This window comes from Oncorhynchus gorbuscha, linkage group LG26 (assembly GCF_021184085.1).
Source record: "Oncorhynchus gorbuscha isolate QuinsamMale2020 ecotype Even-year linkage group LG26, OgorEven_v1.0, whole genome shotgun sequence".
NCBI lineage: Eukaryota > Metazoa > Chordata > Actinopteri > Salmoniformes > Salmonidae > Oncorhynchus > Oncorhynchus gorbuscha.
The window spans coordinates 30,588,114-30,615,446 of NC_060198.1; the positions used below are offsets into that span (position 1 = coordinate 30,588,114).

At 40.7% G+C, this 27,333-nt stretch overlaps 1 protein-coding gene across 1 annotated transcript in view; it reads right to left on the reverse strand.

The window, feature by feature from the left end:
* Positions 1-1,243: 1,243 nt before the first annotated feature.
* The window catches only part of LOC124016095 (heparan sulfate glucosamine 3-O-sulfotransferase 4-like), a 94,081-nt gene continuing 67,991 nt past the window's right edge, over positions 1,244-27,333 (reverse strand). Inside the window, exon 2 of the mRNA XM_046331621.1 lies at positions 1,244-3,450. Coding sequence (XP_046187577.1) covers positions 2,796-3,450 — 655 coding nt within the window. The 3' untranslated portion in view covers positions 1,244-2,795. The remainder of the gene's footprint in view (positions 3,451-27,333) is intronic.

Consider the following 27,333-nt stretch of genomic DNA (forward strand, 5'->3'; position numbering starts at 1 on the left):
TGGACTGTACTTTGGTGCACAAAGAGAAGATACTTACATGCTTTGTTAACATTTGTATCTGTTTTCATGACACTTTAGGTATCTTTGTCCTTCCATGTGGCATCTCTGAACAATGTTTGAGGGGAATTTTGAGGCACACAAATGTTGGATCGATCTTTGATCACCCTGTTGCATGATAACTTCCTTGAAAATCAGGACATTTAAAACTTCCCTACAAAAAATGTCACTGTTGCGGCAGGATTGTTATCCTTCTGTAGAAACTGGCTCAAATTAGGATCCTACATCTGTATGTACTTCTACATATACCAAAGTTGTTGTTGCCACTTTGTCAAATCCAGTGTTTACATCTTTTTATTAGATTTGGTTTTACTGAGAAACCAAGTAGGTGTTTCCTAAAAGTATGATTTTTTTCTCTCAACCCTCTTGTTTAATCTCTTAGTTGTGCAGCCCTAGTTTCTCAAGCACACTGACTCAGCAGAATTAAAAAAACTTAATAGCATGGACCCTAATTAAGAGGAAAGAACTTCTGCAAGCAATATCTGAAGGTTTGCTACATATTTAGAATGGAAAATATTTAAATGAGTTGCCAGAAAACAATTTTGCTTTTGTGTGCAATATAGTGATTTGCTAGCTAGAATATTTTGTTTGTGTTTATTTGGCAAATGGAAAGTATTCTTTTTGCAAGAAATCCCATTTCTCCAACTCTAAGCATATGCATTCAATGCAGTTTCTTCATCGGAGTAAAACAAACACACTATTAAAACAGGCAGCAGAATCCCATTCAAATTTGATGATTTGATGCGACCTACCATTTTCCCCAAAGTAGTCAAACTATAAACAATCTTATTTATGACCCCGCATCTCTGTTCTAAACTGAACAAAGAGAGTAGTGCTAGACAGAGAGAATCATGTGAGGAATGAGAGAGTGTGCTCCGGGGACGGAGAGAGAGAGACAGAGGTTCAGAGGAAGACACCAGGGGATATCGGCACAGGGAAGCCTGAGTGGAAGGTGTGACTGGGAAACTGAGGCTCTGAGGTAAGTGTTCATGCTCAGTGCTCGAACGGGTAGTAGAGTTCTTACCTTGATTGAATCAATTGCTCTGTGTAACGAGCTGCTGCACCCAGCCTCCCCTGGGTGACAGGGGGGCCGGCAGAGAGTGAACCAATCCAGCCTGTCACGGCCGACCAGGAAACAGGGAAGATGAACAGTGTAATGCATCATAGCTGTGGGCGACCATTGATGTGTTGAAGACTGTATTTATTGACTCATTGACTGCATTGATTGTCTCAATTGATGAAAAGTCCAGAGACAGTAGTAAGACAGCAGACAGAAGCACAGCAAGCTATGCAAAAAGGATGACGGTTCTTATTTCCTGGAGTGAAACATAAAGTAACATTTATAGAAAAGCAGAAAAGGACTGTAAAACTCGTGTTATTATAATCCGTGACATGTATACAAACCTGGATGAAGATGAGCACAAGTCGGTTGCAATGCATTGATGTACATAATGTTTCCTCAACAAGTAGACATATTCCAGTCAGACACATACTGTCAAAACAATGTGGGAGATTTACTGGGTAAACCTGTGCATAATAACATTTTGTCTGAAGCAAATCCTCAATTTGACATTGACAATGATGTTCCAGGCTTACTTAATTAACCCATTTGTCTCTTAATGACAGAAGACTGCGTGGCACCAGATGTTTGTTAACTCCCTTCTGTTGGGGCCTCCTCTGTTGTTCTTCACCTCATCGACTTAACAATAACAGGAGAACCCCATTGGCTCGCAAATCTCACTGCATATTTTGTTTTCGTAGTAGTTCTGTCACATTTATCATATAATAGCTCTATATAAAATAGTTTTTAGAATAGTTTTCCTCCATTTATAATATACTTTGTGCACACCTCAAAATACAGTTACTTCAGATTAGTGGGCATAGGATACTTTGCATGGGTGTGACATTTACAGTAATCCCCTTGATGTGTGTGAGAAATACATTCTAGTTGATACACCATATGCCAATTCCAGCCTCACAAAGGATGATATACAAAAAACAATTTGAAATATATGTACTGTACATTTGTTTAAAACATGTTACCTACGAGCGCAGGTCAACAACAATATTGACTCTGACGAAATGAAAGCTCTGCTTTGGTAAACTTGGATTGACAAAGAAGAGATTGTCTCCGTTTATAACACGGACGACCTCAAATACGACATGAGGGTCACGTCAAGGGATAATTGTACTGTAAGATTCATTTTTATCTCTCTACAGAGTGTTGAAATAAATCATCCAGAATACTTCATGGCCTCAGTCATCTGAGTAGTATGACTGTTTTGTACTGTACGCTGGTGTGTGTGGGCGAAAGGGCAAACTGCATGAAAAGTAAAAGGAGAAGAAGCAGGCGGAATACACCCTCAGGGCTCAGGAGGTAAGGACACTTAACTTATCGCATGCATCGTCACAGTCAACGTGATTCATGTATCAGCTCTATGTTTTTAAAACAAAAGGAATCAAATCAGCTCCTCTTCACAAATATAAATATCATTTTATGTATAGTATGTACAATAATGTTTTGCCACCATCAACGTCATTCGTTTTGAGGGCGAGAATAGAAGCATATCGGTAAACTCTTTTCCCCTATGGATACAGACACCTTCTCGAAGACAGCCATGATTGATTGACGTACTCAAACCCTCTCTCAGAGGATGAAGCGGTAGGGACAGACAGTGGATGTGTTATTGAGAAAGGCTGGTGGTGTAGCTGTGGCTGTGACGTGGGGCAACAGTCTGTTAGTTCTGAGAGCCCCGAGAGTCACTGCCCTCCTCCAGCTCCCACTCAAAGTTCTGGCCAGTCATTTGGTAGAACATCATGTTAAAGGGTTTGAAGAACTTGTGCAGTCGGCGGATAACGTCCGGGTCAATTTTAGGGTGAGTTCTCCCCTTAGATTTGCCGAGACATCTCGGGGTGCTGCTGTCCTCTGGCTTCTTGAGACAAGGAAATCCCTTCGTTTTGTTGAAGTAAAAGTGTTTATCCGTGACGATCCGCTTGAGCCCAAGAAAGTCCTGCACCTTGCCCATCTCTCCAGCGGGATCAACAATAAGCCTCTCTCCACTGACAAAGTGCATCTGGGCGAGAGGGAAGTACTGCATCCACGTCTCCAAGTGGAGCGCGTAGATCCCTATACGTAGAGCACTCCACGACGCATCTATTAGGCCCAGCGTCCGGTTCTTAAAGGCCAAAACCTCAAAGGTTGGGATCTCAGGTTTCTTGGACAGAGTCTGTGTGTAGTCTGAAATGGCCCTGGTGACAGGGTTGCGAACCACAATGATTAACTTGATGTCCCTGGCCATCGTGTGGATGCGTTTGGGGGCGTGGCTAGTCACAAAGTAGCTGGGTGTCTTCTCCATGGTGATTTGTCCCTCCAGCGTCGAAGGCATCAGGTCTCTGTGAACACAAAAGCGGCAGTTAGCTCAACTCTGTTTACACTGAACTCTCTGCACCTACTGCAACACAAATGAGGTACTCAAGGAAAGGGTCAAAGAACATTTGGTATTTCTGGAGCAATAAATGATTTGAAATTACAAGTGAAAATAACTGTTATTATCACTGGACATTATGTAGCGAGGAGAAACATACAGCTTATTTCATCCGTGGAGTAATATGGGCAAGATAAAAGAAACGGAAGATGTAACGGCAAGTGAGCAAGTGTGCTCATTGCCTAATTGGCTCCATCTGTGTTACTCCAGGAGCTGTGTTGGAACTTTAATAATGAGTTCACTGCATATCATTAATACTGCTGGTGCCTGGGGTATTGTTTTGTCATACATTTATTTTGTGTGCTCCACACGGTGTGCCTGCCTTGAGTTCCATTCCTTAGAATTCACTCCCACTTCTGCGTTGTGTGCAACACACTCATTCCTTTTCTTTCTTAAGGTTAGAGGCTGTTCATTGAAGGGAATAGTGATTAATTGTACGATTCCTCGTGATCATTTGTAGTAGACCAGAAATGCCCCTGCCTTGAGAGATTTATCTCAGGGATAACAGGAAACCATTTGCCAGTGCCGCAAATATTATGTTCAACTTTGTCTCTGGGACTAAGTTGGGGGATAAATCAATGTGGAAGCAAATGTAATTCATACATGCGAAAGAGAGATTAGTTCCTACAGTTTCTCTGTTTTCCTCTATGGATAATGAAGCATTATGTGTACCTCAAGCAAATCGATATTAAATGCTTACATTGTTTTTCATTGCAATCCATGTTCTTTTTGTTTAGACATGATTTACAGTCTAAATTGGCCACATTAAAAGCTGTGAATGGTATATAGCCTTTATGTACTTCCACCAAATAGAAACATGAAATACAATACAAATGTATGAACACTGTAATAAATGCTACTGCTTTGATCATGTTTTACAATCTCCTTGCTGTATAAAAGTCATTCTATATTTAGTCATGCTATATTTTCTTTGAATATTTGTGAAATCCACATCTCGTAACTATTCCATTCCTTCAAAACAAATGATTCCGCTTTCACAGATACAGAGAGTACAATGTTTTCTCAATTTAGATTGTCATCAGCATAGACTTAAAGATGGTACAATGTAGCCACATCAATCGTTTGCATCCTGGACACATTCTATAGGGACTGTTCTCTTTGCAAAGAATCCAATTTACTGGGAGAAACAAATCAAGTGTTATGTACATACATATTGACCCCCCCCCCCTCTCACACCACATAAACACACACATGGACACTGGCCCTCAAGACACACAAGTGGCCTGGTGATGTCATTTCTGTAACAATATTGCACTCCTGATGGGTAATTTCCCCCTGGATTCTGTTTGGCTCAAGATACTATAGAGGCTGTGGCTATTTCTTAGGCTGTAATTGGATTTAAAACATACCTACAGATTGCATAAAGACTGGAAGGAGTATTAGTTTTCATTACATTCCATCAATGTTCCACACTTCCTCAGTGGGGTAATGAATGGCTAAAGATTTTTTTCTCCCTTCAAGGTCTTCAGCTGATGGCTATTTAAAGTCAAGTCTAAAGCATGTTAGATGGTAGCGAGGGTGTGCCATCACTGTGTATGAGAACTAAAGCACAGAGAGAGGAAACTCAATAAAACACACCACAATGAATCGCCTTGAAACAACCTATGTACTGCACATCCTATATAGAACCATAAGCACAGCATAGCATGTCTCAACAGTAATGTGTCATGCCTCTTTTGACACAAACATCCCATCGACAGGACAGATAAATGATTCTCAAGGTGACCTCTTCTATATACGTCAGCCACATCATGAGCTATTGTCCTCATCAGGCTTCATAAAAAAAAAATATAGAGGTTGAACAAGCGCGCGATACCTTCGTCTTTGATAGAGGTCGAACTCATTTTTGATTGAGAAGGAATCCGTCATGGATCGCGTACATGGGAAAATGTCAGTGGAACAGGGAGGCGGAACAGAAATCACAATGCTGATAAACAAGCAAATTTTCCTGCATGCGCCAGGCAGATTGCTCCTCTGGCCTTGCACTCTGGCGGAACTGAAGTAATCAACAGCAAAGAGTTAACTCTCATATCTCGACCCATCAGCTGTTGAGCTCAACGTGGGTCATTCAGGTGGGTAAGTAAATAAAATGCAGAACGCTAAAGAGGCCCGGCGAACCATCTGCTGTTTACTCCGTCGGACCACATAACACATCTCTTAACATTTACCTCTTGTGCCATAACAGCAGACCCTCTAATGTATACACTAAGGGCTGGATTCAATCCCTATCGCTGTCGTTCAGCGATAAGCTCGCTTGAAATGTAAATGTAACATCTGATTGAGCCAACATATGCAGCGTTTACCGTTTAATGCAGTCTTCGCTCCATGACAATCGGGCTACAACGCGGAACTTCGGCAATACGGATTGAATCCAGTCCTATCTAACATAAGTGTGAGGGCTTCCCGTTTCCTGGAAGACAAGTGAGTCACTCACGTCCTGCTCCTGAAGCATATGGGGATGCAGTGGTTGTATGACAGAGTACATGGTGGTCATGCATTTGTACCAACTTAGAGACAGGAGAAAAAAACTGTGTGACTACTACATATTATGACAACAAAGCTGCAGTTCTCAACATGAGAGGGTAGAAAAGGTCATTTCGATAAGTACTTTGAAAAGCATGCTGTTCTGAAGTAGTACAATGTAAACAGGAAAAAGTGATCTTTAAAATGCATTTTCATTTGCTGCTTTGAAGCTAAAAGCAATTGCAATTCCTTCTCTTCATGATTTCTAATATACAGAGAGAAAAAAGAGGAGGATGACAGCACTGATCATTTCCGCCAGGTGTTTCAAACTCATGCAAATGGAATGTCCTTTGAATCCTCCAACCAATGGATAGCTACAGATGTTGGTTCCAGACTCAGACAAACACCTATTATAATATAGTTGCTTCGCCAGATTGGGTGCCACTATCTGTGCACTGTGAACTGGGTATAGGTTCACCCCACCGACCATCACAGCTTTAAACCATTTCACATAGAGACAAAAATGAATGCTGAATTCACACGTCTGGAGTGGTTACAAAAGATTCAGGAAATGCAGATTTTCTTTCAACACGCAGACTACCAACAGTGCCATTTCATGACCACCTCTTAAACGCCTACTGAGGAAGTCTTCTGCTACACTCACTATGAGTGGGCTCTGGAACATGCCCATGCATTTCCCTCAGCGAATATGTTTCATTACGCCCTGTCAGAACCATTAAAGAAGAAAATGTTGAGGCATGACGAGTTGGGGATAATATTCATTTGCATCCCAGACACTAATAAGGCCAAGCTGTTTCTTGGAGCATAGAAAACATTGCTGCTGAGAGGCTTGGTCATTTCTAATAAAACACTGGCACAGTAATAAAAGCTGCTCCAATCTCTCATTTGGCTGCATCGTAGGCACTGGTACTGAATCGAACTCACAAAGCCATGTCATGTCAATGGCATTTGTACAATCCTTGAGCAGTCCACACACAGTGGGTCCTATCCAGCGAGAAAACAACATTTGTTTTTGTTTTTGTCATGAGGAATACTGCAAATGGACTTATTCTGTCTTTGTTGGTGGATGAAGGCATTATTTTGAGAAGAAAAGCGGGTTATGTTGCAAAACACTTGTAGCAGCTGTGTGCCGACACACTTCCATCTCCCAGCTTTGCCATGTTACTTGGTATGTGTAATGAGCACAACATTGGTGTACAATTTGCTAGTGCGAAAAGAGGGAGAGGTGAGTTGAATTAAAACATGACACTGCCTCCCCGCTGTAAATAAGCCCATTATACTGCAGATGAACTGTGCGCTTCAATGGAACAGTTAGGGAGAGAACTGACAGCTGGTCCTGATCAAAACCTTGTTCCCGCTCTCTTCTTGAGATCCCCTGAAGACCATTCCACTTCCAACAGTGGGGGAGCCAGGCACTTTCTCTACCCACCACGGCAGACTGGCGCGCTGAGATCTGAAGCAATGTTCACATTCTCTTTGGACATAGAACATCATGAAATAAAACAAATGCAAGGGAGAAAAAAAACTTTATGGACCCTTGGAATATCATAATAAACTGCATGATTAGGTCATTATTATTATACATTGGCCAGTAAATTAGCCTATTTTTCACATTAAAGCCAGAGGAGAGGAATAGGACCAATCGCATTTCAAGGATTCAGGAGATATTATCGGCAGCTTTCAAGTTCACTTTCTGTGTCACTCTTTTAAGTTCAGTGGCTTTAGATCAGAACCGAAACCGTACTCTGCAGATCCATCCCTAAGAGAAAAATATTTTCAAACATTACTGTTTTTATCAGCACTCAAATACACAGGTCTTACAATACTGGGAACATGCCACTCATTTGAATATATATGCTGTTACTTCTAAATGTTCCTCGCTTGTGTTTGTTTACGTGCATTTGGATGAACTGATGAGAGTGCTTCAGGCTACACACATACAATTTGCTCACAATAGCCCTCTATATTATACGATTGGTGTGGCAATTACAACAACAAGCAGATGTGATGGCCTGTAATTCTGCTTCTGAGCGCCACAGTGAATAGACAAGTACAAATTGTCAGTCACCCTCATTGTCTCTCAATGTCATTTATTTACCTTACCCAAACACAGTCAAGAATATATTGGAATAATATAAAAGCCCAGACAGTAATTGCTGGTCACACCTGAGTATGTCAGAAGCAAAGAGTAAAATGTGTATCCAGGGCATTTTGGCAGATCTGGTTCAGTTATGCAGAACCAATTAACAATATGACAGATTGAACTTGATAGATTTCCTATCCTGCATGGGAATAACACCTAGGAACACTCATCTGGCCACTTAGGAGATTCGGCTGCAGCTGATCATGGATGTAAGAAACTCCACACATCTCTCTCATACTAAGGCCTTTGCATGAGTGATGAGTGAGGGACATCTATCAGTGCGTGGATAAGCATGTGGGCGTAAAATATAGAAAAACCCACTTCACATCAGAGAAAGCCCCATATGGCTCACACCACCGTCCGAACAAAGTGACATAAAACCACCCATGGATAACGTTCAATGTGGTTTACCCATATTGGAAGACATTGTCATCAACCCAGAGTGCTGTTAGACAGTACAGTGCATACTGTCATTGTACTATACAGTACATGTTTTACTACAGGAAGTTTTAAGTTCAATTCTTGATCCAGGAAAGAAACTAAAATATATGATTGACTTAATAACTCAAATGGCTTTAGATTCTGAATTTGACATTTTAGTAATTTTACAGTTTGTGCATTAATCTTAAAATACTGTAGCCAGGTGGGACTAGGGCTGTAGCGGTCATGAAATTGTGTCAGCCGGGTGATCGTCAAGGTAATAACTGCCAGTCTCACGGTAATTAACTGTAATTAACATAAACACATTTAGCATCTCCTGGCTTCCACGCATAGCCTACACGACACTGATGCAGACGTTTGGAACATCTACATTTGTACAAGTCTAATAAATCCATGTAATATAGCCTACACCATCACAGTACATCCATTATTTATTTTAGACAGGTCTAAAGAATCACGATATGAAGAAAATGTAGTATATTTCAGAAGAACAGAATAGCATACTCTGAGCTGTCCTTATGTTAGGCCCTGATCTGGCTGTGCCATATGGCTGTGGGCTACACTAGTTCATTTAGCAGACAAGATTTGCTTAGAATTCCATGGCATTATTTTCTGTTATTTTATAGTATGAAGAATACAATTGAACATAGCTGAATAAAATAGAGGACATTTTCTCCAAACGACTTGAGGGAGTGCGCACATGTGGCTATTCTGTGTTGAGCAGTTAACAAAGAAACAGGTACTCCTATATGCTTCATTTAGAGATATTTAGTTGTGATACAAATGTTGGGCTATATGTTTTGTTTTTTAATACATTCTAAGGCTGCATGATGCGACTCTAATGATGATTTTTTTTTAAAGTTGCATGAAAGGCATGAGCTCCGCTTTGTTTTTTTGAACAGGCTGTACACACTTCATCAGTCACTTGTTCACTTGATGCCTCAAATTCCCCCGGCTGAATCCCCTTTGTGTGGCCATACTCCCCCTATAATCCATGCCTTATGTGGCCAGTGGCCGTTGTGCCCTTGGGCTGAATATAATCATTAAAATTCCCTTCTCCCCGCTGTGTTCTGAACCACCTCTCACTCACATTGCACAGGTCTTTCTCACAGGCTACAAGTGAAGACAGACACATTCGGGGACGCAACTGCGCGCATCCTTAGCTAATTCCGACACATATTGAAAGAATGTTCACATTTACTTTTCGTCGGCCAACAAGATAAGTATGCCTAACGAGCAGCAAAAGCACTAACCTGTATCAATCTACTATCCCCCTTAGCACAAAAGTTGACCTATTCTATTCTGTGCGAGAAATAAATATTCCAAACATAGTCCGGAACAGTTGTGAGATGCGATAGATCCCAAATTAATACAACCACTAGCATCAAAAAACCTGTTTTAAGCAATGAACCTGACGCAACAGATGAGAACGTTTAGCTTAAAATGTTGATAAACTATTAGGCTATTGCGCACATGGTAGTAGGCTATAACCGCAAATGTTCCATTAGCAGGAAGTCACGATTCTTAAAAGTGACCACAAATGTGATTATTCATTTTATGCTTTTATTATAAATGTGCATTTTTATGGTGAAAATTATCTTCCCCAAATTTGAAACTCACACGCTGCATATGTATGCCAGATAGGCTCTACACCCGCTGTAAAGCGGATAAATGTGTTTCCTTTTAAGATGTTATTTGGCCAATTTAGTTGTGATACAAACCTTATCAAAACATATAGGCCTATGGGATAGGCTACATGAGGTGTGCGACTATGATTTGAAAAAGTTGCAAAAAAAAGAATGCGTTGTTTGCCTTTAGCTGGGCATCATTCACAAGTGGCAATACATAATTTACAAGTGATAGGCTAATATTGTCACCCATCACACTATTCTTGATTTAATATTGTCTTTACATATACTAAATAATATGTGTGAGAAATTTGTTTTGATTTAGAATGGACCATTATCATGCAGCTTTCTCGAAACAGGGATAGTGGGGGAAAAAATACATCTATGCACTTAAATAGCGAATGAGGATTCTTTTCCCTTGGTTAATTCTCATGCCAGCCAGGTAGGTTATACTCCTGTTTTAAAGAGAAGCGATGTGCTTAATATTAGGACGGTTGAGAAATAAATATAGTAGGCAACATGAGCTCTTGTGCTCTCATGAAGTGTTTGATTCAATTGTCGACTACATTTGCATTGATCTCAGAGTGATTACAGGGACAATAGAGTGCGGAGTACCAGGCAGTTAGCACGTTTGGTAGGCTACTAGTGACCATCAGCAGCACCAGAGCTTGGAGAAGCCTAATTACCGTGACTAAATGGTCACATGGAATTTGACTGCCATCATGACTCGTGACCGCCGGTGTGGCGGTACTGAGGTCACCGTAACAGCCCTAGGTGGGACAACCACATCTCAGTTATAGTAAATATTTTGTCATCAATAAAGTATCCATCAGCAAAGTCAGTGCCAGTAGGAAAAAGTAAAGTGTGAGTATTAGCTCCCGAAAAGCAAAGACATTCGTCTTTTAGATTGTAGAATATAATAATATTTTATTTATAGATTTATATTTAACTAGGCAAGTCAGTTAAGAAGAAATTCTTATTTACAATGATGCCTACCCCAGCCAAACCCTAACCCGGGTGACACTGAGCCAATTGTGCACTGCTCTGTGGGACTCCCAATTACAGCTGGTTGTGATACAGCCTAGAATTGAACCAGGGTCTGTAGTGGTGCCTCTAGCACTTAAATGCAATGCCTTAAACCACTGCGCCACTCAGGAGCCCCTAATAGCTTGTGCAATTCTCTCAGGAAGGTTGAGATGCCAAACCCACGATATCGATATCCCCCACTACTCCATGGAAACCGCTATTGGTTTGAGTCAGCAATCCTCGCCAGAACTATAATTGTCCACAGCACTGCTTTGTCCAAACTAGAATTTGGAGTTGGCCAAGATTCAACTCACATTCTGTGACTGTCAATTTGTTGGTGTAATATGACGGATGTGATATATCCTCTCGCCCACAAACTTAATATTAAACACTTGTTTACAGTTCATAGTGTATGGATTTAATACAAATAATGCTGATGATATCCCTGACAGCATCTGCTCCAAGTTGCAGATAATTCTATAGTTATACGTTTTGGAATTGCCTTAATCATCGGCCTTAATCATCGGCCTCCAATATACTGTACTGTTTTTCTTCCTTCCTTTTGTATTGTGTTGTAGTGGGTGTTGCTTACAATATAGAGGTTGCATTGCTTTGAATAAACCCACCAATGAATTTCCATTAAATGTATTTCTGACACGTCAATTGTTCCCCCAGTCTTCAAATGAGCTCATGATTCAATGTACTTTCTTCATCTGTGAGAAAAGAACTGGCCTGCAGGAACCCTCAGACATTTACTGTGTTGCTGAGGCATTATTTTGACATTGAAGTTGTGAAATCAGGACACGTCAAGTTAGAGAAGCTACTGTAGATTCCTTTCATTCGTGATCAATTGAATTGGGTGTCAGAATTGTACCAAATTTTTGTCAGTTTAACCTGGTTTACCCCTAATCTGACTCAAATTGAACAATCGCACTCCAATCATGATATTGAACGTCCAGTTTGCCTCTGGTCTCTTTCTGTTGCCGGTTTATTAATTACCCCCAGGAGGTTTGTAGACACAAAAAGATCACGTAGAGTAAATACCTGTGCAAAGAATGTGGAGATAATTCACTCGCCTATCAATCTGCTCCATTAAACCAGCATGATCAGTTCAATAGAGCTCAGAAGGACACTTGAAATACTGAAATCAAATCAAATTAGCATTATGAATAGGGTTTAAGTCATAGCTGTCTCTTTACTCTATTATAGCATGTCATAAAAAAAATTGAAATCCCTGAGTTTTGTATACATCATTCTAAGTGTGGTAGGCTATAGCCTTCCCTTCAAAATCTTGAGCTCTTTTCTGCAACTATTTATAAAGTTACTCAGCAAAGGGCTGCCAGAAAGCCTTTAAACATGCAGTAGTAGGTGGTCACTTAGAATGAAAGCTATTTGCTGCAATCTGAAGATGTCAGATGTGTGTCCACATTCATTAAGGAATCTGAATAATATTTCAAAATCCTATGCCACTCACAGAAACTCTTCACATGCAGGAGGCGCTTCAAAAATATATGTTTGACTAAATTAAATATATGTATGGAAGGTATTTGTTTCTTAAGCAGTCCTGAGAGGAAGAGGGGTGAACCTTGGTCAGAAGATAATGAGTTTTTATAATGCACTTCTGTTGCAGTGTCAAAACATGTCCGCACTGTTCAGTAGCTAAATCGCAATGTCTGCGCTTTACCTGCCCACCTATTTCAGTAGATTCTTCCTATATTATTTGTATTAAGAAAGTTATTTAAACATCTGTATGCACGGCTTAGTTTCCCTGTCACAAAAAAAGAGCACACCAGGTCTGGGTTTAAGGGGAAAAGCAACATGATTACACCCTGGTGTTTATTCCCGGAACATCTGGCTACAAGAAAATAGGCTGCTAAGAACATTATAATCATGTACAGAAGGCCTAAGCCGCTCCATTAAGGACTAAGCTGACCTATCAGTGGAACCTTTGCTAATCCAAATTGTGCTCTAGCTGGCACAGATTGCTCAATTCAACCAGTGAGCTGAAAACACTGAAATGGTGGATCAGGTTCGTGAACGGCTATAGCCATTTATGCAAATAGTTATCCTTTCGATTATCTCTGTACACAAAGGGCAGTCTTTTTTCTTTTGATATACAAATGTTCATTTGATGATATATATATATATATATATATATATATATATATATATATATATATATATATATATATATATATATATATATATATAGTCATTTTCAGAATTATTGGCACCTTTTAAAGAGGAGCAAAAAGACTGCAATAAATAATACAAATACTGAGCTATAATGTATGCTAAACAAATAGAAAATTATTTTATACTAATACTAATTAGAAGCAATATTTGTTTCTATATAAATTATTGCCACCCCTGTTTTCAATACCTCACCTTGCGAGGATAACGGCAGAGGAACCTTTTCCTAAAATGTTTTATGACGCCTCCCGGGTGGCGCAGTGGTTAAGGGCGCTGTACTGCAGTGCCAGCTGTGCCACCAGAGACTCTGGGTTTGCGCCCAGGCTCTGTCATAACCGGCTGTGACAGGAAGGTCTGTGGGGCAATGTACAATTGGCCTAGCGTCGTCTGGGTTAGGGAGGGCTTGGCTGGTAGGGATCTCCTTGTCTCATTGCGCATCAGCGACTCCTGTGGTGGGCTGGGTGCAGTGCACGCTAACCAAGGTTGCCAGGTGCACAGTGTTTCCTCCGACACATTGGTGTGGCTGGCTTCCGGGTTGGATGCGTGCTGTGTTAAGAAGCAGTGTGGCTTGGTTGGGATGTGTATCGGAGGAAGCATGACCTTGGTCACTCCCGGGCCTGTACGGGAGTTGTAGCGATGAGACAAGATAGTAGCTGCTAACAATTGGATACCATGAAATTGGGGAGAAAAAGGGGGTAAAAAAATCAACTAAAAAATGTTTTATGAGATTGAAGAACACATTGCACATCACCTGATATACTTCGTATGCGCTTATGGACTGCTCTCTTCAATTCAAACAACAGGTTTTCAAATCGGTTTCAAGTCCGGAGACTGAGATGGCCATTGCAAAATAGGCTTGGACGGTATACTGAACCATATACCGGGGTACTTGGAAAAAGCCACAGGATGTTTTTTCAATACCGTCACTGGCGTCAAAAGTATGTGACATTTGAATATTTGTAGCTCCTTTTTAAGTTAACACCTGCAGTCAACTTGTGCAATACATTACAAGATAAAAACAGATTGCGTTCTTCATTTTACATTATGAAGCTTACAGTACCTTAGTTCCCCAGAAGAGTTGAGCTAGTCGCGTGTTTGTTTGTAAATAGAACAGCTGGAGAAAGCAGGAGCTAGTGAGTCCATAGCGTTCTATACAGTATCTATCGGCGAGTCTCTGTTGTGCTGCACATATGAGTTCATGAAGCTACACTTGTATGCAATTCACTACTACATGTCTGCCATAAGCTATCTTATAACTTTTTTCAAAATGTCCTTTTTAAGTAACTGCAAACTTGTGGCAAATTTAAGGTAAATATCTTTATTAGCGTTTAATCACATACTTATAAAGACTCTCTAGGCAATCAGTGACATTAATTGATCAATTACATGCCAGGGAGCAACAACAATCGAGAGTGTAGGCCTCGAGGACTGGAGTTGTGCATCCCTGACCTAAATAATTGTCATTGACAACCAAGGTGTGATTGCTGCACTGTTTATTGTCCTAAGGCACAAAAAAAAACAATGTCTGAAAAAAAAAACACCTGAGACACCTGAAACCCCACCTCTTTAAGGAATACTTAGGATAGGATAAAGTAATCCTTCTCACCCCCCCTCCCTCCCCCCCTTAAAATATTTATATTCACTATTGTAAAGTGGCTGTTCCACTGGATGTCATAAGGTGAATGCACCAATTTGTAAGTCGCTCTGGATAAGAGCGTCTGCTAAATGACTTAAATGTAAATGTAAATAACGGCTTTCTGCCGTGAGAAGTTTAAGTGAATTATCTGTACAGCTGCCATTTTTTCCCCCTGTGCTTTTTCTCTCCTCTGTTCTTCCCCCGTCTGCTCCGTGTACACATGAGGCTCTTCCTTCAGAAACAGCATGTTTTGTTCATTTGCACAATTTCTCTCGTACACCTTCGCTTGTAAATGTCGACACTCATAGAAAGTGACATCCGGTAGAGCCTAGCTATGCTTGTATAACCTTATGAACTGGATTCACCTGTCTTTGCAATTAGTTTATGTTCGCTTTCACACGTTAGCATTTAGCTAACAGCGTCTATGTGACTTCGCTATTACTTGTGCTGATTTTGTTAGCATTGTGGTTAATAGTAGACCCTCAATGGGCTTTTTTGTGTGTTTTCTTTGCGCCACCTTGTGTGGTGTCCAGCGGTAATACTGTAAATTCCGGGATGGCAGAAGAGCAATGTCATGTTATGAAAATCTGAATACTGGCCAAGCCTATTGCAAAATGTTGATTTTGTGGTCAATTAACCATTTGTGGTCAATTAACCATTTCTTTGATGTGTGTTTGGGGTCATTGTCTTGCTGGAAGATCCACTTGTGCACAAGTGTCAACCTCCTGGTAGAGGCAACCAGATTTTTGGCTAAAATGTTCTTGTACTGGATAAAGTTAATGAAGCCGGTGATCTTAAACAAGGGCCCCAGGACCAGTGGAAGCAAAATAGCCCCACAACATCAAAGATACACCACCTTATTTTACAGTAAGTATGGGGGTTCCTTTCTGCTTAAGCATCCTTATTTTGATGCCAAACCCAACACTGGTGTGCGTGGCCAAAGAGCTCTATTTTCATGTCATCTGAATATAACACCGGTTCCAATCCAAGTACCAATGGCATTTAGCAAACTCCAGGTGTTTACATTTGTTGGATGACATGAAAAACAAGCTCTGAGGCCACGCACATCAGTGGTGGGGATTGGCGTCGAAATAAGGATGCAATGCTCTATTATAAACTGCGTTCAAATGTTTTCAATACAGTGGCAGCCACATTCATATAGACAATATTGCCATAGTCAATAATGGGAATGAATGTTGACTGAATTATTTGTTTTCAGCTATTTCACGAAAGACATAACCTGTTCCTATAGAAGAGTTCTATAGGAATTCCTATATTTTAATTCTTAATTTCTTAACTAAGTCATCAACCTGCTTTATTGAAAGATAGTGTCATGTCTACTCCCGCTCCCCCTCTTTGGCACTCATTGTCGCTAGTTTACTAATTACTACCCGCACCTGCGCAACATGAGACTCACCTGGACTCCATCGCTTCTGTGATTACCTCCCCTATATCTGTCACACCCCGTGGTTCTTTCCCCAGGCAGTATTAGTTATGTTTCTCATGTCCAGACACCACTCTTGTTTTGCGCCATGGTTTTTGTATAATTAAATTCACCCCCTGTACTTGCTTCCTGACTCCCAGCGCCTGCATTACAGATAGCTTTTCTTGAATCCAGATTCCCTGGTATTTACAGTATATGCGGGGACACAATCAATGTGGGCACCATACAAAGTGATTTGGAAAAGAAGTATCAACTATTGAAATGAGAACAAAGATTCACTAGAAGTTAACAAAACTTACACCGAGCCAGCTAGAGGCTGAGATAAGGGCAGTCAGTCGATTGGCTGACCAGGGTAAATTAAACCAAATAAAAAGCCCGCCGATATCAAATGTTGATTACAAGCATCACTTATCAAGTTTTTCTCAGTAATGATGCCCAAGTCTGACACAACTTGCTTAGGCAGGGAAAGAGAGGAATGTCCATGCTTCAGTGCATTAACTGTTTTCCAAAATGTTGACGGATCACCAGGAGAGTCTGAGAACTTAGAAAGTAGCCTGATTTAGCTTTCTTGATTGAGGAAGTGCATCTATTTCTCAATTGCCCATAAATCGGCCAATCAGCTACAGAGTTCATTTTTCTACCGTGCGCACAGACCTGATTTCTCATCATAACAAGATCTGAAAGTTCTATAGAGAAACAAGGAGACAAAAACAGTGAGAAAAAAGTATTACTTGTGAAACAAAATGTGTGTTTCTGAACTGTATTAGTATAAAATAATAGAATTTAAAACACCGTTTTTTTTTTTACATACAATACAGTATTTGTATTATTTATTTGATACAGACGTTATTGCTCATCTTTATCAAGGGTGTCAATAATATGGGATCTGACTGTATCTATGAAATTTAGCATGCTATCATTTGGACATTTCATAGTTCTTCCACAGCTGTGGTATAGTTACATCACACACGGATGTGCAACAGACCTTTTCACAGGCACGATAGTAGAGTAGGTGAAGGACAGGAAATGCATGCTTATATAAGAACGACAGTTAATGCAGGGATTGTTTTCCCCGGTAATGTCTGACAAAATGCTTTGAAATGGGTTTAAAATCATTCAATATGTATGGGCAGATGTGTTGTTGTACTGAGTTCTGGCCTGTCTTCAGGGAATAGTCTTATTACCATTACTCTATGTGGGTTGGTTTATGCAAGCCTGGCTCTTTATGGATGGGTTGATGCCGTGTTCAGTTTGAGTACATTTGAGTGAACATGCCACTGGCTACTTGAATTTCCTGTTGATGTAATATAATTAATTGCAATCTGATCTCACAAAAACACCAGAGAACAACTTAATCTCAAAAGATTGCTTCTTAAGGAATCCCCATAGTGTGCCCTGTTTCTGATCCAGCATCCCTAAGGTAGGGACCCTTGTTCAACAACATAAGGGCAAGAGGGTTAACAACACTGTCAAAATAAACAACTCAAGATAAAAAAAAATGTTATGGCCAGACCACTCGATTTAATGTCGCTCTCTGCGCTGGACAGGGTTCACGTAACACAAAGAGTCTTTTTTTCATTCTAGGTTATATTTTCATGTACAGTGCCTAGTGAAGGTATTCACATTTTGACATAATGTTATGGGTATGCTTGTCACTGGCAGAGACTGGGGATCAAAATAAATATGAAAGGAGCAAAGCCTTGGTACAAAGTGAGAGGAAAATCCGCACCAGTCTTTGGAAAACATTACCCTGGGATAGTGTTTTATTTTTCAGCGGGACAACTACACACATTTGAATGCCAAAGACACCAGAATAGCTTTCCAAGAGGTGTTGAGTGTTCCTGAGTTGTCTTGTCTCGGTCCTGACTTAAATCTTCTTGAGAATCATACACAATATTGCGTGCTAAATTCAACTGATTAGATATGATTTAGAAAGGCACACACCTGTCTATATAAGGTCCCACAGTTGACAGTGCATGTCAAAGCAAAAACCAAGCCATGAGTTCGAAGGAATTGTCCATAGAGCTCTGAGACAGGATTGTGTCGAGGCACAGATCTGGGGAAGGGTACCAAAAAATGTCTGCAGCATTGAAGGTCCCCAAGAACACAGTGACCTCCATCATTCTTAAATGGAAGAAGTTTGGAACCACCAAGACCCTTCCTAGAGCTGGCCGCCTGGCCAAACTGAGCAATCGAGGAGAAGGGCCTTGGTCTGTGCGGTTACCAAGAACCCAATGGTTACTCTGACAGACATCCAGAGTTCCTACGTGGAGATGGGAGAACCTTCCAGATGGACAACCATCTCTGCAGCACTCCACCAATTAGTCATTTATGGTACAGTGGCCAGGCGGTAGCAACTCCTCAGTAAAATACACATGACAGCCCGCTTGGAGTTTGCTAAAAGGCACCTAAAGGACTCTCAGACCATGAGAAACAATATTCTCTGGTCTGATGAAACCAAGAATGATCTCTTTGGCCTAAATAGCCAAGCGTCACGTCTGGAGGAAACCTGGCACAATCCCTTTAGAAAAGAATGGTAGAGGCAGCATCATGTTGTGGAGATGTTTTTCAGCGGCAGGGACTGGGAGACTAGTCAGGATCGAGTGAACGATGAACAGAGCAAAGTACAGAGAGATCCTTGATGGAAACCTGCTCCAGAGCGTTCAGGAACTCAGACTGGGATGAAGGTTCACCTTCCAACAGGACAACAACCCTAAGCACACTGCCAAGACAACGTAGGAGTGGCTTTGGGACAAGTCTATGAATGTCCTTGAGTGGCCCAGCCAGAGCACGGACTTGAACCCGATCAAACATCTCTGGAGAGACCTGAAATAGCTGTGCAGCCCCATCCAACCTGACAGAGCTTGAGAGGATATGCAGAGAGGAATGGGAGAAACTCCCGAAATACAGGTGTGCCAAGCTTGTAGCGTCATACCCAAGAAGACTCGAGGCTGTAATCGCTGCCATGGCTTCAACAAAGTAGTGAGTAAACGGTCTGTTTTCAGTTTTTATTTATTTATACATTTGCAGAAATTTCTAAAAACCTTTTACATTATGGGGTATTGTGTGTAGATTGATGAGGGGGAAGAAATGATATAATCCATTTTAGAATAAGGCTGTAACGTAACAAAATGTGGAAAAAGTCAAGGGGTCTGAATACTTTCCCAATGCACTGTATTATTAGGCGTGACGACATACACAATCAAGACATCATAATTTAAATACATAATCATAATTTATACTTTGAAAATGTGGAGTAGGTTTTGTAGCTTTATATTACAACCCTCAATGTGATCCTTTTTTGGAGTTCATTTTAAGGCAGTAAAATGTGACGAATCTACAAGGGGTGTGTAGACTTTCACTAGGCACTGTATATTTCATGATTCTCAGGATCAAAGCCTAGCACCTGCAGTCCAATTGAACTGTGCCCAAGTACCCCACTTGCAACTATGTTATAAAGCGAATCTTAGACAATATTCCACATTCAGTACAGATTGATTGTTGAAAGTTTAGCATTATGTCTCCTCAACAGTATGCTGAGCCAACTCAATATAAAGTCCTTCTTTATCTTTGGGAAAAGGGACAGGGAACACGTCAGTTGTGAAATGGCCATCCCAAGTCATTGAGCAGACTCACTGGCTTGCAATGCTAAAGATGGGGGGGGGGGGGGGGATAGGTTTGTTATCCTGGAATAGATCTCAGTGCATCCCTCTGAGGCCAGCTTTGAGCCAATGAGCAGCACTTCCAATAAACCACTGTACACATCCTTAATCTCCTCAGCTAGAGGTAGTCTGACACTGTGAGTGAATCTGCCATAAACACACATCGCAAATGCAGGATAGTGTTTTGCAGATGTACAGATTAACTCGTGTAATCCTCGCTGCCAAAGGGGGAGCTTAAAAAGTAACGTATCAAACGTTTATGGACAAAATAAAACCCAAATATTAAACTCTTTTTTTTTTCTCTTGTTGCTCTAATCTGAAACATTTTCTCTTCTAGGAGTATCTGCAAGATCACTGACAAATCTTCTCCCTCTCAAGAGAACTGAGAATCTCCCTTTGCTGAACAAGAAGGTTAAAAATGAATAGTTGAAGAACTTTACCAACAGTGTCCATGGTGACAAATGACTGTGATCCCGGGGTTATAACAGCGCTAAGTATAAGCGGTGTTTCTCTGACCACAGCTGAAATAAACTATTTAACAGTACTATTCACCAAGGTTATGGAGAAAAATGAGTGCTAGGGTAAATCTTTTCCAGAATGTCAGTGGGCTGGCTCACACTGCCGAGGTTAAACTGACTTATTCACCATCATCAGCAGCAGTTTTACAGTCTGAGATACCGGACTATTATTCTAAAGGCCTTTTGATGGATTTAAGTTGTGCCTAAATGTGCCTTTTTGACCAAATATTGGCGTTTCCAGCAAGTGAAGTGAGTGAAGATAACCCAGCCAAGAGGATTTTGCAGGATGAAAGAGTGTTCCAGTATCAGTGAGCATTTCCTAACTGGAAATAAGATACATCTTCAGACACTGATGGAGGATCCTGTCCTTCGATCCCCAGCTGCACAGCCAACCTTGAATTTTTTTTTCATTTAGCAGGCAGGGCGATATAAAACATTTTACTGCTAAACAACAGCTTACATCACCTCAAAAAAGTAAACAAAATACATTTGACTGGGTGGAGCACTGCAGTGAAACAGAAACTTCAGGTGACCTTCTGTACTTACGCATCTTTCATCCCAAAGTAGTTGCAGAAATACACATAAATACAAAAATACAAATGCCCAATACTAAATGCGAACTGTTATGATTGCATGACTTTGTGGGCGGTGATGGTCCTGATCAGTTAAAGCAGGGGCATATCTCCGGCTCTGTGCCTGTGTGATGGAGTGATTGACCTGGGACGGTATGCAGCACAGTCAGAGCCTTTGAAGCTTGCCACAAAGAAGGCCTGCTCCACTTCAGAAATGGCAAGGATGTGGACTAAAAGGTGTCTGGCCGATGAATAACCTCTTGGAGAGTTTACTCTCCCCACTTTTATCCATATACTGCTTCAGTTAGACTATATTTTCTACAGTAACTCAGGAGAATAAAAAAATAAAAATACTTTGAAGAGAAGTGAAATGGTACAATTTACAATTTTCCATGACAGTTAGCTCCTTGAAAGGCTGGATTCATCTAGGGATGGTATAATAGAGAGGCACCCGTTTTTTCTACAAACGAGTATGAATTTGGTGTTTTGTTTATTTTCCTCAGCTAGCTACAGTACATTACACAATTTCTATTTTATTGGCCTATATTCCGCTTCTGCAGATTTGATTTTTTTTACCTTATAAACTGTTCGAGTAAATGTGTTTCACCCGATTTTACGATGCAACTGAATGTCTGTACTTATCATCTGTAGAGTGTCAGTCCATGTCTTCTGCTGATATATGTGGAACAAGATAACAGTTTAGCAACCAAACCCTGCAAATATTTGAGAAAATAAGACATCCTTTTAAATGAATGAAGACATATTAGGAGGGGAAAGTCATCTTACTCGTGTGGTAATGAAATGATGGCCTTTTGGCATCATTTCCACTGAGGCTGATTTCCTTTCCTATAATACATGCAGATATATTCCATGTAATAGTACAGCCTCCCTCTTATGCACCATTGTAGTTCCATCAGCCTCATTTTAACACTCGACCCTCAAACAACTCCCTCATGACCCACTTTAGTTTTCCTCAACTGCTGTGAGAGTCTCTTTTGTTTAAGGACGATCCACTGCCTGTCAATTAACCCGAGTGTCAGAATCACTGGATATAATAACATATCTCATATCTGACCAAAGATTGTTTAATGTGATCAAACATTACAGAGAATTTCACAACTTTACAAGTTTTTAAAAAACCTATTCAGGAATTGTGGACTTTTTCTCTTGTTCATTACATTGTCTACTTGTGGTACTGAATATGTATAATCACATAAAACCGCCTTGGCAGGAATCATTCTGCTGATCAGATAAACCCCTTCCAAAGCACTTCTGAATCATGGGGAGCAAGGAAGGTTCACTAGCAGCTTTATACCTTACACTCACTTGATACCTGAGAACTTCCTATAACCCCAGTCACCCCAGTGCCAGAGACTGTCCCTGGGCCTCATTAAGTTGAGCGAGACAGGGTACAAAAGGATAAAACATCCCAGTAAAGCCCTGGAAAGCTCATGGGGACTGCTACCCGTGCTCCAGCTTGGTTACCGGTGAGCACTTAAGTGGAGGGTACTCCACTCATCAGGAACATGTTCCCCCACCCTATTGTTATAATAAGCCCCTGTTTCTGAGACCACAGCACATTGTCAAGACCCGTCATGCCACGGAACTGTAGGTTGTAAAAATAGATTTTTGCATTCCATGACAGTTCAATGACAGTTCATCACCATACACCTCTGACCGTGGAAGGGCTGTATCCGAACACAATAATGATATCAGGCCTATTCCTCTGTAACCAAAGTATCTATCTATCTATCTATCTATCTATCTATCTATCTATCTATCTATCTATCTATCTATCTATCTATCTATCTATCTATCTATCTATCTATCTATCTATCTATCTATCTATCTATCAATCACATTTATTTCATAAAGCCCTTTTTTACATCAGCAGCTTTCAGAAAGTGCGTATACGGAGCGGTACAGGAGTTTAAAGGGTAAAATGATCAAAATAATTTGCCATGAACTGAAATGTATATTGGAATTACTTTGAATTTAGCCGGCTGGCTGTTCCTTGCTGCCTGGTTCTTGAACAACATTCAATTAAGTACTGTGATCTGATGATTTGACACAGCAAACTGCATTGCGGATTTCTGGCGTCTCCCCTACTGCGAGGAATCCGAAACAGATGTTATTTCAAAGAGAAGACTCTTTATAATGAGGGAGGAAGGAGGGAGTGGAGTCAACCTATATTGAGGATACATGTTTTTTTTTTTTCACCTGTCTGAGAACTTGCAGACTTTAGTTCAGAATACATTTGGATTCTGGTCTAGATTGTCAGCATGACTGGGTATGCATTTGTCTGGTTGCTTTTAAATCTATAAGACACATGGATAGACCTACTCTACCTGAAACAGAGCTACTAATCCCGAAACTCTGGCTGAAAATGAAACACTCACTACAACAACACCCCATGTCTTCATCAACACTACAATAAGTGGTCCATCTGTATATGTCATTAACTGCTGGGCTTTTTACTGATTTATCATCTAGTAGAAACAATCATCTAAAAGCAACAGCCATCAGCGGTAAGATGACCGACCCTTGAACTCCTACTGAAGGCTGCATCTGACACAGGTGGTGTGTTGGATGCATTCCTGCTAGGAGAGGAATGAATAGTTGCTTTGAATAATTTGGTTGGGGCCATCGATCCATAATGCCTCACAGAAGCAACTGAAAATGTGGACCAACAAGGAAGTTAAAGGACATCTGCATAGCACACAACTTTGTATATTGATTGACTAGACTGCTTTTGTTTGCTAGCAAAGAATGGTGTGCAGCTAACAGCATATAAGTGCACACACAAACACAAGTGAATTATTTAACCCCACAGTTAGCTAAGATGGTTCGCTAGCTAGCTAAGGTTGTGTACAGTTAGTTTCACAACCATTTAGCAATTGTGACACACCTGCATGCATATTCACTTTCCATGTAATCAAAGTGAAAGTGTGTACATTTTTCTTCAACATTGGCTTAATGAATTCTGTCCTGACTCATCTTGCATTGAAAACAGATCTCAAGCATTCACATCTACTGATGAATAACATTGGAGTTATTATTGTTTTTAATAGACCGTTTTTATATTTGAGCACAGCAGTTAAAAGCTTGTCGAAGGAATTTTCCAGGCAATTAATTCCCTGCTTGCTTATTTCACATGATCACATCTCAAATGAGCAGATTCAAAACTACAGGCAGAAATATCATGTGCTGTATACGAGTGGTAGTTGTTTGCACCGTTCAAGATAGAATCAACATACACAGAGCACTATAAGCTTGAATAATGTGTATATTGACTATCTAAGACTATGGTGAACAATTCAGTTCAGAGGGTAGGGGCATGACACGTCCATACAAGGTTTGTGAGTAAATGGCTTTGCTGTCCACCAAACGAGCAGAAGGGTATTATGATGAGGTCCAAGCTCCTGATGGACTCATTATAAATGGTTTCTACATTAATTCTTGCCTCACACAGGCAGTGAGCTATTACGAGCTTATTTTATCCCTTTAACTGTTCATTATTTCCTTGAGCAAAGGACGCCGGCATCTCACAGTCCTCCCAAAAGTCCTGCCTCCTTGCATGTCCACATCATGGTTAGGGTTGACATTAGTATCATGCAGCTTTGGAATTCTTTCACACCATTATACCCAATGACCACGTGGAACGGAGTTAAGAACGTACCGTAAGCTCACTCCACGGATAGCTTGAAATGTCACCGAAGGAGCTATCGAATGAGATATTTGATATAATTCGATAGCTCAAAAAGTTGGTACGTTGTCAAGGAGGGCAGTCACGTGTGTCTGCGAGCACAGCAACACTGGTTTGAGTGCAGTATTGGGACAGGAACTGTGGAGGAAGCTAAACTGTTATCAGCACACTGACGTCAGTTGCACACTCAGCAATACATTACTTTCCATGGAAGGATTATCTCTCAGTGCATCAGTGCTGCAATCTACACCAATGTAGTGTCTGAATCTGTGGTTGTATTGAGGAGGAGTTCGGATTCACAGCAATGTTTATTCAGGTGTCTTATTCAGGACTGGCTCTCGCCTTTTGGGGGCCCTAACCGAGATTTGGTTGGTCCCCCCTGTAATTCTACACATTCTACACAGGCATCAAAAATTAATTATTAGAATTTTATAAAAATAAAAAAAAGATTTATGCCATGCTAATGATATGAGTGAGAATGACTAACCAAATTATTTATTCTTTAATTGCTGATGCACAACCAAATATTGAACTTGCATCTTGGTCCCCCCTGTAATTCGATTATTCTCTCTCAACATTAGGTTTTTGGCTTATGCCTGGAGCCGGCCCTGGTCTTATTAGTATGTTTGTACCAGAGGAGGTCTAGTGAGAGGAGCTATATCAGGACAGGCTCATTGTAATGGCTGGAAAGGTATTAATGGTACGTTATCAAACACATCAAACATATGGAAACCATGTTTGACTCGGTTCTATTTATTCCATTCCAGCAATTACAATGAGCCTGTCCTCCTATAGCGCCTCCCACTAGCCTTCTCTTTGACCATTACAACAAGAATACTGCAATGCGGGTTCGATGGCCTTAAAGACATTACTAGAGCAGCACGGTACAAGCTCAATGGGAGGTCTGAATCTGCCTTTCATTATTGATGTGACAACAGCCCCAGTTGGACAGTGCTGAAATCACGTTGCCCTAATGTGCAGCTGATGACAGTCACACACGGTCAGACCTCACACACTCACTAGTGATGCTGTTTTCACACACACAGTGGTGTAATGTACTTAAGTTAAAAATACTTTAAAGTACTACTTAAGTAGTGGGTATCACGGCCCCGTTGCATAAAACACTTTAAGGTGAATTCCCCCCTTAAATTAAGAGAAAAGTTAAGTGTCATGTTTTGTCTTAGATTGTCTTGTCATTTTGCTTTTCCTTCTGTTCGTTTTCCCCCTGCTGGTCTTTTTAGGTTCGTTCCCCTTTTTCTCTCTCCCTTCCTCTCTCTCTTCTCTCTATCGTTCCGTTCCTGCTCCCAGCTGTTCCTATTCCCCTAATCAATCATTTAGTCTTCCCACACCTGTTCCATATCTTTTTCCCTGATTAGAGTCCCTATTTCTCCCCTTGTTTTCCGTTCCTGCCCTGTCGGATCCTTGTCTATTGTTCACCGTGCTGTGTCTGTGTATCGCCCTGTCGTGTCGTGTTTCCCTCAGATGCTGCGTGGTGAGCAGGTGTCTGAGTCTGCTATGTTCAAGTGCCTTCCCGAGGCAACCTGCAGTTCTTGATCGAGTCTCCAGTCTGTTCTCGTCATTACGAGTGGAATTATGTCTTATGATTGTAGAATTACTTTACTGGATTAAAGACTCTGTTTTCGCCAAGTCGCTTTTGGGTCCTCATTCACCTGCATAACATTAAGGGTGCCCATGAGGTCCTTTAATTGCTTCGTTCAGTTTTGATATCAATGTAAAAAGCATCTGTGGAGGTGAATGTTGCTTTCATCTGATGTGGTTACAAAAGTAAAACCTCAACTGGATAGCTATTTAGATAAACATTGGAAGGTGCACTACCCCTGGATACAAAGATAGCTGGCTTGTTAGCTATACTGTAGCTACTCTGTAAGCTAGCTTGACGTACTAGAAAGTGATATAAACAAGTTGGTTTAAAAAAGAAAAGTAGCATGAAACATGGTTTACTATCTTCTGAAGCAATTTGGTTGTCCTGTCTTGATTGTAGACGGTATATTTTTTTTCCAATCTCACAAAACGAAAGGGATCTCTTTGAGGAGACGTTTAGTCAGTGAATCAGTCCATCTCCATGGTAGCCAGATACTCTTTCTGCCATACATGCCTTCAAACTACCGTAAAACCCCTTAAGTATGCCCTTACCTAAGGAAATATTTGAGGGGCTCTATGCAACGCCCTTAAACAATTCCCTTAGGTAAGGGAACATTATTTATTAAGGGAAACCCTTAAGGGAAACACTTTAGATGTTTTATGCAACCGGGCACTGTACTTTACTTTACTATTTATATTTTTGACAACTTTTACT